This window comes from Batrachochytrium dendrobatidis, assembly GCF_000203795.2.
Source record: "Batrachochytrium dendrobatidis JAM81 unplaced genomic scaffold BATDEscaffold_2, whole genome shotgun sequence".
Classification (NCBI taxonomy): Eukaryota; Fungi; Chytridiomycota; class Chytridiomycetes; order Rhizophydiales; genus Batrachochytrium; species Batrachochytrium dendrobatidis.
Window position 1 is genome coordinate 780712 of NW_006281100.1, and position 18396 is coordinate 799107.

The 18396-nt window shown below is 39.0% G+C and overlaps 3 protein-coding genes across 3 annotated transcripts; all 3 read right to left on the minus strand.

Annotated features, from left to right (window-relative positions):
* Positions 1–364: 364 nt before the first annotated feature.
* On the minus strand, positions 365–14396 carry BATDEDRAFT_34404 (uncharacterized protein; the record flags this gene model as incomplete). The annotated part of the gene is made up of 19 exons (XM_006676725.1): positions 365–467; positions 550–1511; positions 1593–1693; positions 1767–2570; positions 2670–6462; positions 6540–7579; positions 7659–8891; positions 8969–10046; positions 10136–11153; positions 11227–11376; positions 11455–11639; positions 11724–12360; positions 12443–12679; positions 12747–12825; positions 12891–13074; positions 13698–13803; positions 13885–14032; positions 14127–14268; positions 14349–14396. 19 exons carry the CDS (start codon positions 14394–14396, stop codon positions 365–367), a joined length of 12048 nt encoding a protein of 4015 aa, XP_006676788.1.
* Positions 14397–14694: 298 nt separating this feature from the next.
* On the minus strand, positions 14695–16969 carry BATDEDRAFT_86459 (uncharacterized protein; the record flags this gene model as incomplete). The annotated part of the gene is made up of 7 exons (XM_006676979.1): positions 14695–15432; positions 15535–15647; positions 15763–15859; positions 15969–16081; positions 16143–16516; positions 16593–16693; positions 16796–16969. 7 exons carry the CDS (start codon positions 16967–16969, stop codon positions 14695–14697), a joined length of 1710 nt encoding a protein of 569 aa, XP_006677042.1.
* Positions 16970–17312: 343 nt separating this feature from the next.
* BATDEDRAFT_86458 (ribosomal 60S subunit protein L30) lies at positions 17313–18148 on the minus strand (the record flags this gene model as incomplete). The annotated part of the gene is made up of 5 exons (XM_006676980.1): positions 17313–17416; positions 17493–17594; positions 17792–17857; positions 17924–17950; positions 18112–18148. 5 exons carry the CDS (start codon positions 18146–18148, stop codon positions 17313–17315), a joined length of 336 nt encoding a protein of 111 aa, XP_006677043.1.
* Positions 18149–18396: the final 248 nt, after the last annotated feature.

Sequence of the window (18396 nt, forward strand, 5' to 3'; positions counted from 1 at the left end):
ATCTAAACAGCTTTGCGCAATCCCAACAAATTCTACAGTCGTATTCACGTAAGATGAACCACTTCTGTATTTATCTTGCAGTGACTATCTTGGAATAAGCAATCGTTGAATATTTCAAGTTTTCTACTAGAAATTGCACATTCACATTAGGACGCTTTCTTTGAGAGCATTGCAAGCTAAATTAGCCAAACATGTTCTCACTAACGATGAATCAATTTTAATTTATTTAATATTCCAACCTTACTGACATCTAGTAAAGGTCTGACTGCTGCATAGGCTGTATTCTAAATAAAAACTGTCGAATGACCAGTGAATATGATCCCATATGGCACCAATATCTAGACAAACCTATATATTCAGGCTTTTAATCATTCAAACTTAACAAGGCACATACACCACGTAAAACCCAAATATCTTCTGGCACTTTAGTTGGGATACGCATGGACATAACATAGTTTGTACTATGCCTATAAATATAATCAGGATTGATTGATTAGCTGCTACTTTACTTATCCCAATACGTCCAAAAACTCATATTTATCAACTTACCCAGTAGTCGACAGAGTTCCACGTCGTGCACCAGTTTTATATACGGGACAGTCATATGTATTTAAAAGATTAAACTTTGAACGTTCGCCAGGCTTAAGCCAGATAATGGGCATAGAATTGTACAAGACTCGTGGGTGAGATTCTGCAATAGAATTTTCCTTGATATCCCAGCGAGCACCTTCAAGAAAAAGACCGTTAATGTGCTGACCCTCTTCAGGTCGAACACCAGCAGTGCGTGTTAATTGAACTTGATACTCAAATGCCAGCAAATCAATCGGAATCGCATGTTTACGTGCAAAGTTTTGAAGGCAACCCGTCAGGAAACTCTGAGTAAAGAAAAATCCGCTGAGCCAAAATACAATTGGCGGACCATCTTCAATCCATTTTCTAAAGAACGCTAGTCTTTCCAATAAATCATTGTAGTAACTGCCTAGAGGTTTCATGGAAGGGTATGATCGTCCGCTCCACATTTTTGGAATACTACCAAGCATGATGCTTGAACCGACATCCTCTAGATCCGCCGACATGACTACTAGACCCTTGAGTGCCTTTTGAATATTAATTAAGCTATCTCGTATAACTTCTGTCAAGTTTTTGAAACGAATTGCTTCTTGAATCAGGACTGTGTTCATGCTTTCAGTGTAGGTTACTGGGTACTTTCCTGAAATTGCATTTAAATCAAATGCAGCGGGCAATCGAGCAAGCATTTCAAATGCAGCTTTTGACACAATTTGCTCGTTTGAATTTGATCCAGCTGCACTCATAACTCCCTGTGTAGACAAAATTGTTTTGAAAAGAGTATCGGTCTCTAACTGATTTTTTGCAATGTCCGCATTATCATGTAGACAAAATACTTCTGGCTTTGCTTCAGCTGGAAGTGATTTGATGTACTCGGTTATTCCGGTGTAAGAAGTACCGGCATGGGGAACGTAGTATAGTCCACTTGTTGAAAATTTATAATTCTAAAATTTGAAATCCAGTTCAAAATAAGATTACTATTCCATATCAGCGGTGTATGCATGGTTTACAAAAATATGGCTTACCTGCTGGAGATTAATACTAGGATTGTAAACAACTGATAATAGAGTCATGAGAGTCCGTCTGTCTTTATCATCTGTAACTCGACCACCGTAGTTGCATTGCCCTAGTGTATATAATGCATAGTTTGAGATAAGTGGATCAAAAACAGTTAAAATAATGTGTAAGCTTGAACTTACCAGTTAAATAGGTAACAGCGTCGTATGGAATTTCTTCGTACTCTCCCAAGAAATTCCGCAACTGACGTGCAGATATTCTCAAATCCGTTTCATTGAATTCATAAGGAATGTTCCATCCAATTGGGCCAAATTGGCGTCTTTCTTGTATAACTGCATGAAAGAAGCACAACCCGAAAAGCATTCGTTCAAAAACAGTCTGTTTTTTGCATCCTTCATAAAAGGATGGGTCGTTAATAGGATCACTTAGATACGATTTGAGTAGATTTGCACGCAGCCCCTTTGGAGGTTCGTTGGTCATTTTTACACTATTTTGAAGCAATGAGACTGGAAATTTTTCAGATGGATACGAAGTCAGCCATAGCCTAAAATCTCGATGAGTATTTTCAGAAGCCAACTCTTCACAGATTCGCTCCAAATGTGGCATCCAGCTGATTGCCAAGTGACAGTTTTGAAGTACAATCCACGAGCCATCATTTATCGCAGCATTAATCATTTTTGCAGCAATTGGACCTTGACCTTGACCAAGAGAAATTGAATTTAATTTTGAGCCTCCCATTTTTTTGTCTTCTGCAAATCGAAGAAGACCAGTCATTGGATCTGCACCTGGCGATAATACAAAGATCAGTGGTACAGAAGATATTGAGTCTGCATAGCTACTGGCCAGATCAAATGGTGGAGGCTCAACGTAGAGTTGACCCATTTTTTCAATAATATAGTTTGAAATTGCAACTGTTATGCGATCCGGTCGTAAACATCGAAGAACCAATAGTTTTTCAAAAGAAGTCAAGGCCAGATGCCATTTTCCTATAGGTTAAAATACAAACCATTTCCAATTTTAAAATAAGCTTTCACATTTATAAACATACACGTGTAGATTTGTAAACCCTGATATTTCACGTGTACCTGGTAAATTAAAGTCTTGTGGATCTGGACTTTCAAAAAGACGCTTCCACTCGGCCAAATTCTCCGAGAACCCAGTATCAAAACCGGTAAACGAGTCCATGCTGGCCAAGCGACTGATCTCGCTCCAACTTTTTTCAGATATCCATTGTGGGTCTGGATTAGAAGTTTGCAGTCCGCTCATTCCGGCACCTCCCGTCAATAAAAATCGCCATTCCCAAGCGTCAATTTCGTTTTTAGCCTTTTGAATGGCTATTGTAAGTAGAAAAGAAAATACAAGCTTATCCTTTTCAAAAAGGGATCTACATATGTTTTTGTAGAGCGACTCTGTAAAATACACCCGAAGTATCTCAAGTCGCTGTGCAATATCTGTAGTTTTTTCGCTGGTTTCTATAGAGTTGACAAACAAAGAAATGTACCAATTAAGCGAATATTGATACATGGGCTCGATGTTGCTTAAGTCTGCAATGCAAAAGAATAGTCCAGAAGAATGTTTGGCAATTGGAGTGTAGCCAACCCGAATTTCATCAATCTTGATTTCAGTTTTCTCGGCAATAGCTTGCTTTTCGCTGATCGTTTTGGCCAGAATTTTAGACGAAGATAAGACTTGGATTCCAGTTTCATCTTCCAAAATATTTCCTTCGGAGCTTGACAGTACTTCCAAGATTTTATCTTCGATTTCCTGCAGTTGCTTTTTATTTTCTGCAGATTGCAACAAAAGCTGGATTTTCATTTCCTCTAGCTCAGGTCGCTCCTTTGCAATGACAATTCCCAGTAACTGATCTTCTAAACCTTCAGGAGTTATCATAAAGTTTAAGAGAGTGACTTTGGTAGATAGCTCTGGAAGGTAATGGGGGTTTCGAAGCTTTGTAGTGACATAGAATCTGAATTCGGGCGAATATTCTACTGTAGCATCACCAAGCCGAATACACATTATTCCTCCTTGTTTGAATGTCTGCTTCAGTAAAAGAGGTTCAAGTACAGGATCAAGCTCCTCGGACACGTTTTCAAGAAGTATAGGTGTACCAAACTGAACCGCATTTTCAATCGTACGAATATAGTCGGAATCAGTAAGCTTGACTACTTGTAATGACTTGGATTTTTCCATGTTTTTTATCCATCTGTTGGCTTGTCCCTGTGGATCAATCATTAATGGCCATCGACGAGCATTGGATATCATAATTCCATTATCAATTGAAAAGGAGTCATTAGGAAGCCCTGCCAGTGTCCATGAACGTATTTTGACAGATTCACCGAGCACGTTAACCAGTCGAATTTCTTCAGAACATGGGATATTACGTTGTTTGCAAATAATAGACCAGTCTGCCACACATTCATCGCGATATAGCTTAGTGAATGCACCAAGATATGCTACCACTCCAGACGAAATCAACACATCGCCTGTCAGAGATATAAATTTGGCTTCTAAATCAGTCGCACACTGAGTCCATCGATCTCGTTCATCTCCCAAACTGCCAATAAGCTTTTCAGCTCGAACCAATTGCTGAGATACAGAGCTCACCTGATTTTCTAGCTGTTCTTTTTTTGCCACCATAGCTTTGAAATTGGCTTCTAATTTTGCCATTCGGTCTTCAACATCTTTTAACATTTCTCGTTTTTCGTTGAGACTTTTCATGGTTTCGGCAAGCTCTGCCTCTGCCTTTGCAAGAGCCTCTTTTTTCGGAGCCACGACTTTGGCAACGCGATCATAGCATTCCATTGCTCGAACCCATCGGCATAAACCTTCAGCAGCAGATGAAGCAGTTTTGATTTTTTCTGGATCAAATTCAGGGTTTTCCATGTATTTTGAGCGAATAACTTTCATAACTGCCACCGAAATGTTGTCTTTATCATAAGATTTAAGGCTGTCCAAAAACTTCAAATCAGACATGAGTGTTTTAGAAGGTCCCCAAAAGTCTTCGATTTTCTTGCCGGATCCTGCGGGATCTGGAATCTTTACTGGCTTAATATCTTTCATGACACAAACAGCCTCCATAGCAAGCTTAACACCTGCTGGAGGACTTTTCATGGATTTTAATACAGTAATATCTGCAGGTTTTAATGTATCAAGTGCTTGAATGGCAGATTCAAGTGCTGGAATGGCTTCTGCTAACTGTGCTTCGCAATCTTCTTTGATGGCAGTTGCTTCCGATGCTTTTTTGCTTGCCACTTCTTCATCAGCTTGTACAATTGTTTTTGTAGCTTGCACTTCTTTAGACTCTTTTTCAATCTGAATCATGATTTCGTCCGTATCTTGCTTTGTTTTGATCAACTGCGGTTGAAGCTCACCAAGATCTACTTGCATTTTGGACACCGAACTTTGAGCAAAGTTGAGTTTTTCTAGACCATTAACATAGCGGAATTTAAGTTTTGAGACTGCTGTACGCTTTGATCCAAGCAAAGTTTTAAATGTTCGAATAAGTTCCAAATACGATGTTGGTGTAACATAATTATATCTGCGTAACATCGTCATAAACTTTTCAGACTGTTTTTGAGTACTTTTGTGGAGATGTTTGCACATTTGGACAATTTCAGCACGCACCGAATCTTCCATCTCAACGTCTCGCAAAAACTTTGTGGCAACCATCTCAAGAGCATCATCTGGCCAATCTTTGAGCCAGTCGATTGTACAGCAATTAACCAACGATGGAAATTTGCGGAGACGATGCCTGAAAGCTTCACCAACAGGACTCATACACAGACAAACATGTAGATTTTCGCGACAGCGATTAACAAATTCAGCAAACATTGCAGTCGGTGTGCCATCAAATACCTTGCCCGTGCTTTTCATATCAGCACGAATAAGCTCAAATAACTCTTGTTTTTCATCCGCTGCATAAAGGTTTGGAACCTCTCCTGAATTAAGAATATTATTAAGATCCTCCAAAAACTCCTCCTGCTGAATTTGCGTATCTGTAAACAGAAACACAGTTTGTTTTCCTTGACCGCCAGCAATCTTGAAAACCTTTTTGAGATCATCGTGCCAGTTTGTAGTGTTGTAGTTTTTGGCAATTTCCACCTGGAACAAATCGTACTCGGCAACATAGGCTGCTAATCGCGAAAGCGATTGTCTACCACTACCTCCCACGCCAACAAGTAGAATATTTCCTCGAGGCTGTCGCAAAATACGACTAATCCGAGAAAGATGCTCAATGGCAAATCTAAACATCACCAAATCCATTGGTTTTTTGCTGATTTGATTGTATTCAAAAAGTGAGCGATCCATATAGCTTGTCAACTCGGCAAGGTCAACAATCTCATCATATGCTTTTCCATTGGTATCAGAAGGAGATAAATAAGTGCCGAATATCAAACTGCGCAAATCTTCCTCTTCTATTTTTCCGTCGCCATTGCTATCATACGTTTTCATAACACTTGAAAAGTCTACTTCGAAAGTTTGGCCAATGGTGCCAACAACATAATTAAAAAGCCATTGACGATCTTCGTCATCAACTAATCTATCGTAGAATACTCGGAATGTTTCATTAATCCAGAGACGAATCATTTTGAATGGCTCTGATACAGTTTCCGGCCGAGAAAGTAACATTCCTTGAATAACTCTTGCAAAATCACGAAGATTAAAGGTGTAGTGCGACTTTTTGGGTGTAGGGAGTAGGTTAGACATTGCACCACGATATACTTGCTTGGTTGCAGTAACAATCTTTTGGCTCATGCTCACAATGGATTTTGAAAATGAATTGCTTGAAATATGCCAGTTTAAAATTGTTTCAAAAATCTTGTGCAGTGTCATGTCATCAAATTGAACTACCGATACAATATTGAAATGCCGTAAAAGCTACAATTAACAAAATATCAAATTTGGTCAGCATGCATCTAAATAAAATGCTGTAGTATATCAAGCAATCTACTTACTCGAGGTGTAATTGGATTTCTACCACCACCAGGCAACCCCATTGCGCCAATCAACTGAATATCCACAAACTCTTGCATCAGATTTTCTGTAAGATTATACCAACCACCATGATCAAACCATTGTCTAAGTAGTTCAATTGGAGGCTGTGCACCGTATTGTTCACGAGCAGGCATATTAAGGTCGTCCACCAATATCAGACATCGCTTTCCAAGAGGTGGACCAAAAACTCCTTTGCGCCGCTTGTCTAGTTTAGATTCTAGAATTTCTTGGGTCTGTAGTGCTGATGTTTGTGCAGAAAAATTGATAAAAACAGGAATGTAAACTTCCTTGGGCATTTTAGTCATAAGCGTGTCACGGATATACATCGACTTTCCTGTTCCAGTTGGTCCAATAAATAAAACATGTTTGTTGTTGCCAGCTAGAAGCTTTAGCAAATAAGAGTACCTAGCAGTATCCACTGTAGGCACCATAATGTTGTCATATTTTGTTTTTGGTGGAATGCTGTAGTTTAAAGGAAGCATTTCCAGCCATGATTTCCAAGAGTTTGGTTCGCTCCGATCAAAATAATAGTCATAAACAAGTCCTTCTGATGGCAAAGAAAGCTCAACATCAAATGAATTTGGCTTTGGTATATCGCCTGTAGAAAAAAGCACTGATCTCAAAAAATCGCTAAATTTGTGTCGGCCCGCTTCGTTTACACTTCCTCCAACTGCCCAAATAATTGCAAATACACAACAACCCTGAATAAACTTTGATGTAAATTCAGGCGATCGCTCCTGTACAGTTTCTTTCAGCAAGCTTTCTAAAATATTGAGCATCGACATGACCAAACCTGAATTACTTGTTTCAGAAACCTCTGTGCACTCAGAGCGAATAAACTTAAGACACGGAGGAATGATCCAGTCAATTACAGCGCAAATCAGCTTCTTGTGTTCCTCATCAAGCATCTCTTGTACATTCAGCCAAGATAAAACAATAGTTTCACGCCATCCTAGTCTAAACGGCTCCATAAATATCATTCCACATCGACTAACAGTAGCTAGAATTTCACATAAAAAATTGATTTAGCCTACAGGTTGAATATATTCAATTCGCCATGCACAAAAAAATCTGCTAACCTGGAGAAGCAACTGCTAGATCCCGTACTTCAAAAATTAGACTCATTGTGTTGGACAATTGAATGATTTCACCACTATTGAGACAAAGTTTTTTGTTATCATCAAGCACGGTGTTCATGTTTTCAATCCAAATGGCGTCGACTGGTCCATCAAAAACAATCCATTTCCTATCTGGTGTTGCCTGAGATGCAAAATTACGGAATCCTACAGCAAGTACACCATCTGACCACTCATGTGTCACCGAGTCAAATTGGCCGTACAATTGTCCCATAGTAATAGATTTGGGGTTGAGTACTTGTACCAGTACTTTGGATTCTTGTTTAGGATTTGATTTGTTAATATCAGAAAGTGCACCTTGGAGGACACGATACGCTGCAGTTTTTCCAGAGAATGGCTCTCCAACAAGCATAAATCCATGTCGGACAAGCATCATCTCATAGATTTGCAAAGTTTTTTCCAGAAAAGAGCCAACACATTGTAAGTTAAGTTTTTCGCAGTTTGCATAAATGCTCTTTACCAACATCCCGTAGTCAGGAACTGGAAGTGTTACCCCTGGGAAAAGATCGGCAGTGATACCTTTAAAAAGTGGAATGTCCTGTGATAAAAACTTTGCTAGATTGACGTCAATGATGGAACGCAGCACAACAATACTTTCATTCTCTGCTGGATATTTGAGTTTTAATGCACCTGTTGCATTTAGAACTGACTTTACAGCGCGCATACCATAGTCGTAATGATCCTGCGATGAGAGCTGTTCAGAGCAAAGACGATAAGTTGCTGTAATCTTTACTGCAAGATTACGCGCGTGAACAAACCCAAACGAATAGAGGGAAATCTCGGCAATCAAAGTATAATCAGGCACCATCATTGCTACGGGTCTAAATAGTGCTTTAAGATTGTCCGGAAGCTCTGATCGTCCAGCGTATCCTGGATTCATAGTAATAAACACATTGCTCACAGGATTCAAATTAAGCTCCGTCCCTTCAAATATAAATGTAGTAAGTTTGGCTGCCTTGGCACGCTGAATGGTGAGAATCTGCTGAGCAACCACAGACAAGACTTCAAGATCAATACGATTAAATTCATCAAAGCACGCCCATGCTCCAGCAGAAGCTAGTCCTTTGAAAAACTTTCCCATAGCAATGTAATCCAAGCCATCAGAGCAGTTGTAGACAACGCAAAACATTGCTAGAGCTTTGGCCAGATCTTTGACGGATTCAGTTTTTCCAGTGCCTTGATATAATTTATTTTTGATTTTTTAAAATGTTAGCCCTATATCAACAATCACTAAATATTTGAAGTTGTTTTACCTGCAGGACCTTCGGGTGCACCGCCAAGATTTAGCTGCAAAGCACCAAACAACGTACGATAGCATCTATCTGTAAGCGGAGTGATAACCAGTCGGCCAGTGTTTCCGAGATATTCATATCCATACTTTTGGACCGAGTTGATCATTTTGACAACAATTCCAGTCTCTTTGTCTGGATAATAATACCTCAGCTGGCTAAGCCAGCTAAAATCGTTAATCGATATTACATTGTTTTCACTCAGTTGAGCTACAACATCACGAGCGTGCACATCAATCACTACAAGTGCTTCAAGTGTTGTGCGAGATAAATGGGAAAGATTTCCGCGTACCAGTTCGACTACTTTTGATAATCTTTCAGTATTGGTCTCCACCAATCGCTTAAGAGAATTGGCACGCCCCTCTAAAATTGTAAACTCTACTTCTTTAGTCCAGTATATCTGACTGACACCCAAAACAATCTGGCCGGGCCAATTAACGACCCAGCTTTCTCGTGGAGTATCCTTGTAGTTTTCAAATGCATTTGCAGCCACCTGGCGCATGCTGGCCAGCATGGTTTTTTCAACTTCCAAAAGCCATTTTTCAACAGCTCCTGCTGCATCCAATGTTGATACCAATGATGTGAACTTGATAAACTCCTTTTGTGCAGAGTACATACCACTGATATCGAGGTTGGACTCAAATTCCAGACTGTTGACTCCTTCAAAACACTTTTTCAGATGTGGTTGCACACGCGTTGGATCTCTGGTCTCGGACAAAATCTCGAGCATCTCATCATTAGACAGAAAAAAGAATCTTGGGAAATAAAGACGTTTGATTTCCAAATATTGGTTAAGACCTTTTTGAATCAGTTCCAATTCGTAATTGCTGTCTTTGAGACGCTGAAGAATGTCCGGCATTTCACACACGACTTGCACATGTTTATCGCGAGAGCAATGTAGCATAGTATCTTTCCACGTTTTGTTTACAGAAATAAACCGTTTTCCCTCTGAAGGCATTTGGCGCATAATATCATCTGAACTGAATATAGGCTCGAGATACAGCCATGTTGTCTGAACTTTAAGCCATTCATCCAGTATCTCCTATTCAATGAAAATTGACAAAAAATAATCAGTTGTAGCTTGAATCCAGTTTCAGTTCATCTGGATCGAGTCAAAAAATAAGCAGTTACCTGAATCAACATTAGTTTTCCATCCCAAATCTTGGTTTCATCCTCAAACGCTTTAATGAATGGAGATCCTCTCATGGTCTGTGTGCGCACAATATGATCATCAAGTAAGGTTTGAATATCATCTACACTAGCAAGAATCTGCGTGCCTGTGTCGCGATACTCAATTGTGACAAACTCTACATCTTTCCATTCGCCATACATCTTGGTCAGAGCCTTTTCAAATGAATACTCTTTTGTAGCAACAGCAGATATCTTCTCGAGTGTCTCCATATACTGCTCAAAGTTTTTCTCAAGCACTGCTGATAAACTCGTGGTTTCATCTGGTTGAAATCGAAATCCAACAATCTGGGATATATCTTTCCAGTGTCTATCGCGTAATCCCGGGTTACAAAGAGTGCTAACCAGTGGAAGATGAACCTTGAATCTTTCAATCTGCTCTTTGGTTATTTGTGCAAAGTTAAATGGAGCAGAGTCTGCTGGAAAAGTGAGAGTCAGCTTGTAAATATTACGATGCATATTCATCACGTCATTTTCAATTCCTTCTGGCTCCAGTTTTAAAAATGACCCGGTCATCCAGTTGTGATATAGGCGTTGGAAATCAACAGATGTTTGATATAATGTAAGGAATGGTGATATTCCCTCAAGAGCACTGGTGAGTGTAGAGAATTTTGACCTTTCCCAGCCAAGAAGATCTTCTTCGTGATTAAAACTTGCAATTCGCTCAGCAACAGAGTCTAGTCTAGACACAAGCTTTTGTGCAGATTTTAGATACTTGTGGATTTCAGAATATTCGCTATAGCTGTTATATTCTTCAATCTGCTTGGTGTAACCATCAAGTTCGCTTATTAACTTTTCTTTGCGTACTTTCAAGTCGTCTTGATTGAGCGATCGTGACTTGGCCAAGTTATTTTCGCCATCCAAAAAAATTGGTCCAATTTTTTGAGACCAGGTAAACAGCACAGTATTGGCTTCAAAGTCTTCCTTTTTAAGCTCGGAATATGTAATGATAAAATTCAGCCTAAATCAGTACCAATATGAAAGGTTTGTAAGTACTAGGTTGATACACTATTTATACAATCATCTATACATACTTTCTTTTTGCCTCTTCAACGGCATCTTCCAAGCTTTTTGTTATTACACTACACGTAGTGGACATAAACTTTTGCAAAGCAACCATTTCTTCAACATTGGATGGCATCGTAGTGATTTTCCGAGCCATGTCTTCAAAGGAGTTGATCAATCTACATTCAAAATATTATATTAGTGCATACAATGCGTATGCTACGTTTCAAGCGGATCAAAGCGTAAAGTGTACTTACTCGGCATTTGTGTTGTGATAATCCAAAGTCATTTTATCCAAGATACGATTGGCGTGACCATGAGCGCGCTCGGCAAGCTCATTGATAAAATCAGCACACTGTAGCTCCACCAATGGAAAATAAACCGTGAATGGATAGGCACTGTATATCATGTTGTTGGCAAGATGTTTATATTTTTTAACCTCCTAATGAAACAAAAGTCAGAGTTTAAAGCCATGTAAAACAAATTGTTTTGATAGAATCTAGATTATGTTTGATGTAGTACTTACTGCCATCATTTTTTCTTGGGAATTTTCCTTTGAGAGAAACTCGGTCACGTCCATTTCCGAAGCTTTGCTAATCAATGTTTTATGCTTATCAAACTCGCTCAAATATGCGTTTGGAGCATATAGCAACTTGTCGATATTCTCTTGGATAGAGTTCCTTATTTCTTGAATGGTTTTGTGAAACGTAGACTCAACTGCGACTCGAATACATTGATCTGGCTTGACTGGATTCATTCCAACACGACTGTTGACAGTGATGGCCTGACCACTGGCAAATAACTGTGTTTCAACTTTTGGAATACGATCGGCAGCAACAAGCATACTATTGATTAAAAAGTCGACTACGCTTTGAATTTCAGACAAGGGCGGATCAAATTTGATTTTTGTGTCATCCAAGACAAGACGTACAGAAAACGTAAACATTTTTACATCAGAAGATGCATTATTGGTAGTGTTGGCCAAATTTGGATCAAACAAACATGCAAATTCCTTGAGCGTTTCAAGCACAACATGACGCAGCTGATCCCCAAGAATTAGTGATATAGTGCGAAAAAAAGACTCCATACGATTGTTAGGAATAGAAGACCATTCATTGCGTTTGCTTCCTTGATAGAAAACATTGAGTATTGCTGGATACCATCTATAAAATAATATTTTCACAAAGCAATACAATGTTAATGCATTGAAGCAACACTGATTGACCACTTGATGTATAGGCTTACGTGGTCAAAAGTTTTTCATGCGACTTGTCGAGTTTTTGAGATATTGCAGATTTGAAGGCTCGTAGTTCCATTGCAACTCCACGTGTCAAAAGCGATTGCATTTCAATCAATCTCATATCTTTAAAATTACCCCAAACATTCAAAATCTCGAGAATGGATGGGTTAGTAGTGAATAACATAGATATAATAGATTTTTTTGCATCATTATATGCAGTTTGCCAGGTTGGTGTTGACATTCTAATACTATTTGCAAAAAATATGTCAGAAACAGTTGATGTCGACTCTTAATATAAAACTGCCTTACTTTAAAAAATCTTCAGGACTATCGCATTCATGGCTGCTATATTCATTTTTTTGTCGTGGGTCTTTTAATACAAAGTCAACTAAACTGTAAAAGTCAGTATCAATATCGTAGTAAGCCGATCTATTTACAGATATACTGGCATACCAATAGCTTTTTTTACGCCCATGTGATAATCTTCGCGCATCTCCAACGAAAGTTGATGAACAGAGTGCCGAAGGTTTTTTAATCGTTGAGGAATGAGACGAAGAACATTTGAAAGCCACCTTTCTTCCATTTCTGCAACATGCTGAGTATCAACGCCATTTGTGATATAGTAGTAATAACGTTGCTACAAAAATAGATTTAGTATAATCAACAGTGATGTGGTTTACAGTCGCATTCACGTCAAATGAAACATTAAATAAGAGTGCCAAAGTGTATAATAGACAGTCTCATGAAGTGATTGAAGTCTGTTTGCTGTATAATGTTTTTAGGCTCTTTAGTTGACTGGTCTGTCATCTGTGCTCATTTTGTATGACTGAACAAGTGTTTACATAACAGTCCCAGTCAATCCCACACTTGTTCAACCTTCAATTCTCCCTTGATTACAATTAAACATTGAGTAATTGGCATGTATAATTGCATTCCTGACATACAATCTTTGTTCTCTTGAACTAGAGCGCAAACGTGTCTGAGTTTGTAGAGTTGGATTGACAGCAATATGACCCAGTATTTGGGTCGTAATGGATGAGTTTGGATTCAAACCTAATGATCGTACAATGCATGGTTATGTCAAAGAAGGAGAAAAGACACGTTCAAACTATAGTTTGATTATATCATGATGAGCGTTGTGTCTACTGAACAAGCAGTCAATTTCTAGTAGGAAAGCGCAGCGAATATTGTCTATTCCAAAGCAAAATACGAGTGTTCCATTTTACGTGAATACGCTGCAATTCAAATAATCAGCTATACCATTTTATCTTTGTCTTGAGTATCTCCGTTGGAAACATCGTTCATTATTTCTTCCAAGGTTTGCTCTGTATCTTTTTTATTTTCATTGTCAGACTGTATGTTTTGCCTAAAATAAAAACAGCAATCCAGCAGAGCGTTAGAATAGCTAGATGGCATCCAATAAACAGCGAAACCAAATTCTACTCACATAACAATGTTTACTAGAGTGGTACGAAACGACTCTTTGTCCTTCTTGATTTCCTTGTCAGTTCGCACAAGTAGGTCATCTAGTTGAGAAGGCTTTTCGTAAGTAGTTTTAGCTCGCTTGATATTTTTAAGAGAAGGGCATTCAGTATCTAGTAGTAATGCATATTGAAGTTAGCTCGTGCAAACTCATTAGAGTTTGAACTATAACCATAGATCACATAGTGGATATCTAGTTTGATGTACCAAATTGTTTGGCATGACTAAGAAAACGAGCATGTATGTCATCAAATCGATCTAGGGATGTTATCTTGGCAGCTCCCTCTCGAGGAAGATAAGAGAGCTCTCCTTTCCATGACCGGCCACGCGTTCCTGTATGCAAGATTGGCTATTATTATCAGATAGGGCCAGTATTAGCGAATAGTGTCTACCCAAATGTGCTCTAGATAAAGAGATAGCAAAAAATACCTTTGGCTTATCTTTTTGTTCAGTTGAACGACATGCTGTTGGAAACATAGGCCAAATCCAGCTTGTTCCGCTTTAACGGTTTGAATACAAATCGAGGTTGAGCGTGTTTTGTAGATACAAATCAGACACGTGCTGGCCATTAGTCTGTTTTTGAATATCCCGATATTATTGACCAGACAAATCAACCGAAACATGTTTGATTGAACTCGAAGCTCTCTACTATCATGAATTTTCATTGACAGTATAGCAGTAAAATTTTGTTGAATCTGACGTCATAATGCAAGGAATAAATATAGATTATACAGTTCCAAAATCAAAGTTTATTTATTGGTAAAATGTAAAAACTTTAAATAGTGGTTGGGGATTTGGATTCTGTGGAGGGCAAAGGAATATTTTGAGTAAGTGTGACTTTTGAAAAGTCCTCGTTGCTAGAGTCGACGGCTGTCGCTGGAACAAAAATAGGGTTGATACTCAGAGATTTGAAGGGGGTTTCTGGAGAAACTGAAGCTGGCATATTTGCAGATTCAGGTGATATTTTTGTGAAAGAAGTCGAGCTGATATCGGTTTTTTTGATTGGTGAAATGGGTTTCGATGATGCTACTATGGGTGTGGCAGGAGTAGCCAAAAATGAAGTTTCCATTGCTTTGATTGGAGAAACAGGCTTTAGTGATGTTTGAGTTGATGTGGGGACTGCAAGATTATCCATTAGCTTGTCTGAAATTCTAGTATGCGACTCAAAATTCGGCTCTGTAAAAGGTTTGACACTAGATTCAATAGTGGTTGATTTTAAATCGGGCTTGGCTAATTCCTCGCTAGTAGAACTTTTTTTTATAGATTCGATAGACTCGGCTACAGTGTCGCTTGCAGGAATTGATTCGTCAGAAGTCACGTTGCGTAGTTCAAGTTTCCAGCGCTCGAGTAATGCATTGCATCTCTGAATAAAATTATATTTGTCGTCTGAAAGCTGGATCTTACTCATGTGTTTGATGAATTTGCCAATTTTGGTTTCTCGAAAAAGATCTAAAGAAACGTGAGCCTCTTCAACACGCCTGAGCCATTTGTCTGCTTTTATAAAGTCGGTTGACTATTGCATAGCATTCAAGTGCCATAGTTGGCCAAAATATGGGTAAATTATCAGTCGACTAGTAAAAATTAAACGCAGATTGTTTCAAAAGTATCAACATACCTGTCGATCCTCATTTTTTAAAAAAATCTGCAACTTCAAGCGAAGATGCATCAAAAATTCACGCTTAGTAAGTACTTCACGTCCAGTGGTGGTAGAAACCTCATACTTGTTGTCTGAATTGATACATTAGCATGTAGATACAGGTTTAGTATGATCATATCTTACCAAAATGGGATTTAAACAATTTGTATTAAATTCAACTGTTGAAAATAAGCAAGTGTTAATTACCCGAGTTTTCTGTCGCTACTTTAACAGGCATGGTTTCAGAACCTTGGGAAACTGCCCTTGTCGATTTTAAAGTATTGTCTTTTGAATGTTTAGTGGACTAGATATAATAGTTTATATTTTATAATATTGAGTTTTTCATACTGTAACATAGAACCACATGACAGCAAGATTGTTCCTGCCACTCAAAATAAGCAATGACAACTTACAATCGTATCTTTCGTATCACCTGCACTACTAGACCGTCTTCTTTTGGATCCAGCGACTGAAGTTTGTTTTGTGGCGCTTTTGGGAGTATTAACGGGCTTGAGAGATGCTTTGTCTAGAATTCAAAAAACATTAGGCTTGAACAATTTTATGGAAACTCATACTATTCAAAGTACCAGAAGTTGGCTTGGAGTGTTTCACTTTGACATCAGACCGAGAGGTGCGCTTCATTCTTTTCGAAACCCCATCCTTCTTTAGTCGTTTGTTTTGCTTTCGAGATCCATCCTCACCATCGCTTAAACCATCAGAAGAAACAGCAGTGTCGTTTGCGTTCCTATCAGATGCATCTTTCATTTCTTCGTCGCTATCACGCTCAGTTCCACTCTCTTCTGAATCACTAGGAGCAGTTTGCATCAGGATATGCTTTGGCCATAAGGTGGTATCCTTGGCCTCCTTGACTGCTTCTTGAAATGATTTTGTTTTGCTTTTGTTTTCAAACTCGGATCTAAATTCTTCAAAGGGTTTAACGGAGCGAGTAGGAAGCCAGGAACTAAAATAGTTTGAAAAAACAATGTCAAAACAGCCTGCTTGCCAAGCATTTCGAATACAAGTGCAATTGGACGTACTAGTCATGCGAACCAAAGTAAAATACAGGGACATGTTTGTCTGTTCCTTTTGGTTTTGCGGAGCGCATAACTCGAGTCAAGTGTTCCTCATTTGCAATCACCTACACATGTTGAATGATTAGCCCATGACTATTTTTGGCCCATGTTTATTAAAACAAATAGATCTAGTTGCGAGGTGTTGAAAAGTTTTGGTGCACATTTACCTTGCAAGGCCACCATGGATATCCTTTAATATAACCCCAGAAGATGCCATCAACAAGTGACAATGCCTTGACATCCCTGTCAGAATATGGAGCATTGGAATGAGAATTGACCTCACTGTGGTTGTTTGGGCTGGATCGTTTGTTTGGTGATACTGGAGCTTGACTTGGAAGCATGAGACTCTAAACAATGAGTTCCAAATTCAAGTTGATGCAGGTCAATAAGGGATGTGTGCAGACAGCCATGGCGGAAGTGATAAAACGCAAGCTCAAGAAATAGAATGCACAAAAGTCATGCACCGCTTATAGGACAAGATGCATAGTTGCAGTTTCACTCATGCGCTTCTCATTGATACCCACAAAGACCAACAGCACAACCCACTCACCATGCCTAACAATTGTCGAGTTTGTAGTCGCGAAACGAGAAGGAAACTTTCAATTTATTCGCAATTTGAATCTCTCGATCACAAGCCCAAACTACATATAAACTAATTCAAAGGGCAGAAACATTCATTTGTATCTACTCGGATGGAGCGCTAATAATGTCTGAATCACCGGCATCAAGGATAGAAAGACTTCCAACACGGAAATACTTTCCGCAGGCAGTGCCAAGCTCGATGTTGTCTAATTTTCAGGATAAATGTGTAAGCAAGATTGATCCCAATTATCCATGTCTAGTAAATGTCGGGATTAAACTTACTGCCAGAGTAATGATGGACATTGGTCTTGGAAAGCATGGCATAGTATTCAATCTCAGATTTGCGGAGGGGAGGGCAGTTTCCAGAAATGATAATGAGCTTGGCTATATACATGATTAGGGACACGCAGTTGTATTAGCAAATCTGGTTTAGTCCATACAGACAGCACTTACAATTCGGTATCCCGCAATTGCAATAGTAAAACCCACAAATAAGTCGGATAACCGCTGAGAAACAGCAGCCTCCACATCCAATGATAAATTCAGGTAAAATGGATTGAAGTCCAGCATTCAAGAATTACATTTTCCGTTTCTCAGGCTCTCAAGAGTAGACTTGTATCCGAGAGTGGTCTTGCCACTTTTCATGACTAAACAAAGATCAGAGTGAGTACAAAGAAACCAATAAAATCATAGTCTGTTAATCGACAACTCACCAAGTGCCAGCTTGGAGTTGATGGTCTCTATAATAATTCAAACCCAGCGATAAAATTGTCAGCAAGTCACTCGAGTCAAACCATCATGGCCAAAAGCTGTTTATGATTTCATGCAATCATGCATGCAACTTGGCAGACTTTCAAGATAGATGGATTGCGTGCATGCATGCATGGATGATAGTTCCTACCTGATCCCTTTGCCTTTCCCTTCTTGGTTGGTGCCATTGTAGCTGCAGTCTTATTCGTGAGGGTGAAAGTATGGATGCTCAATATTCATGCCGTCGGATTTCAATGCAAACACCACGTGATACAGACTATTAGTCACGTGTAAATCAGTTTTTTACAAGTCCAACTCGCAAGTGTTTTGCTGAGCGTGTCGAGCAGATTTAAACCATAAACAGTGCGAGTCTATGCTATTCAAAGAACAACAAGCAGCGTTTAATAATAAGTTGATGTAGCAATAAAAGGCTGAT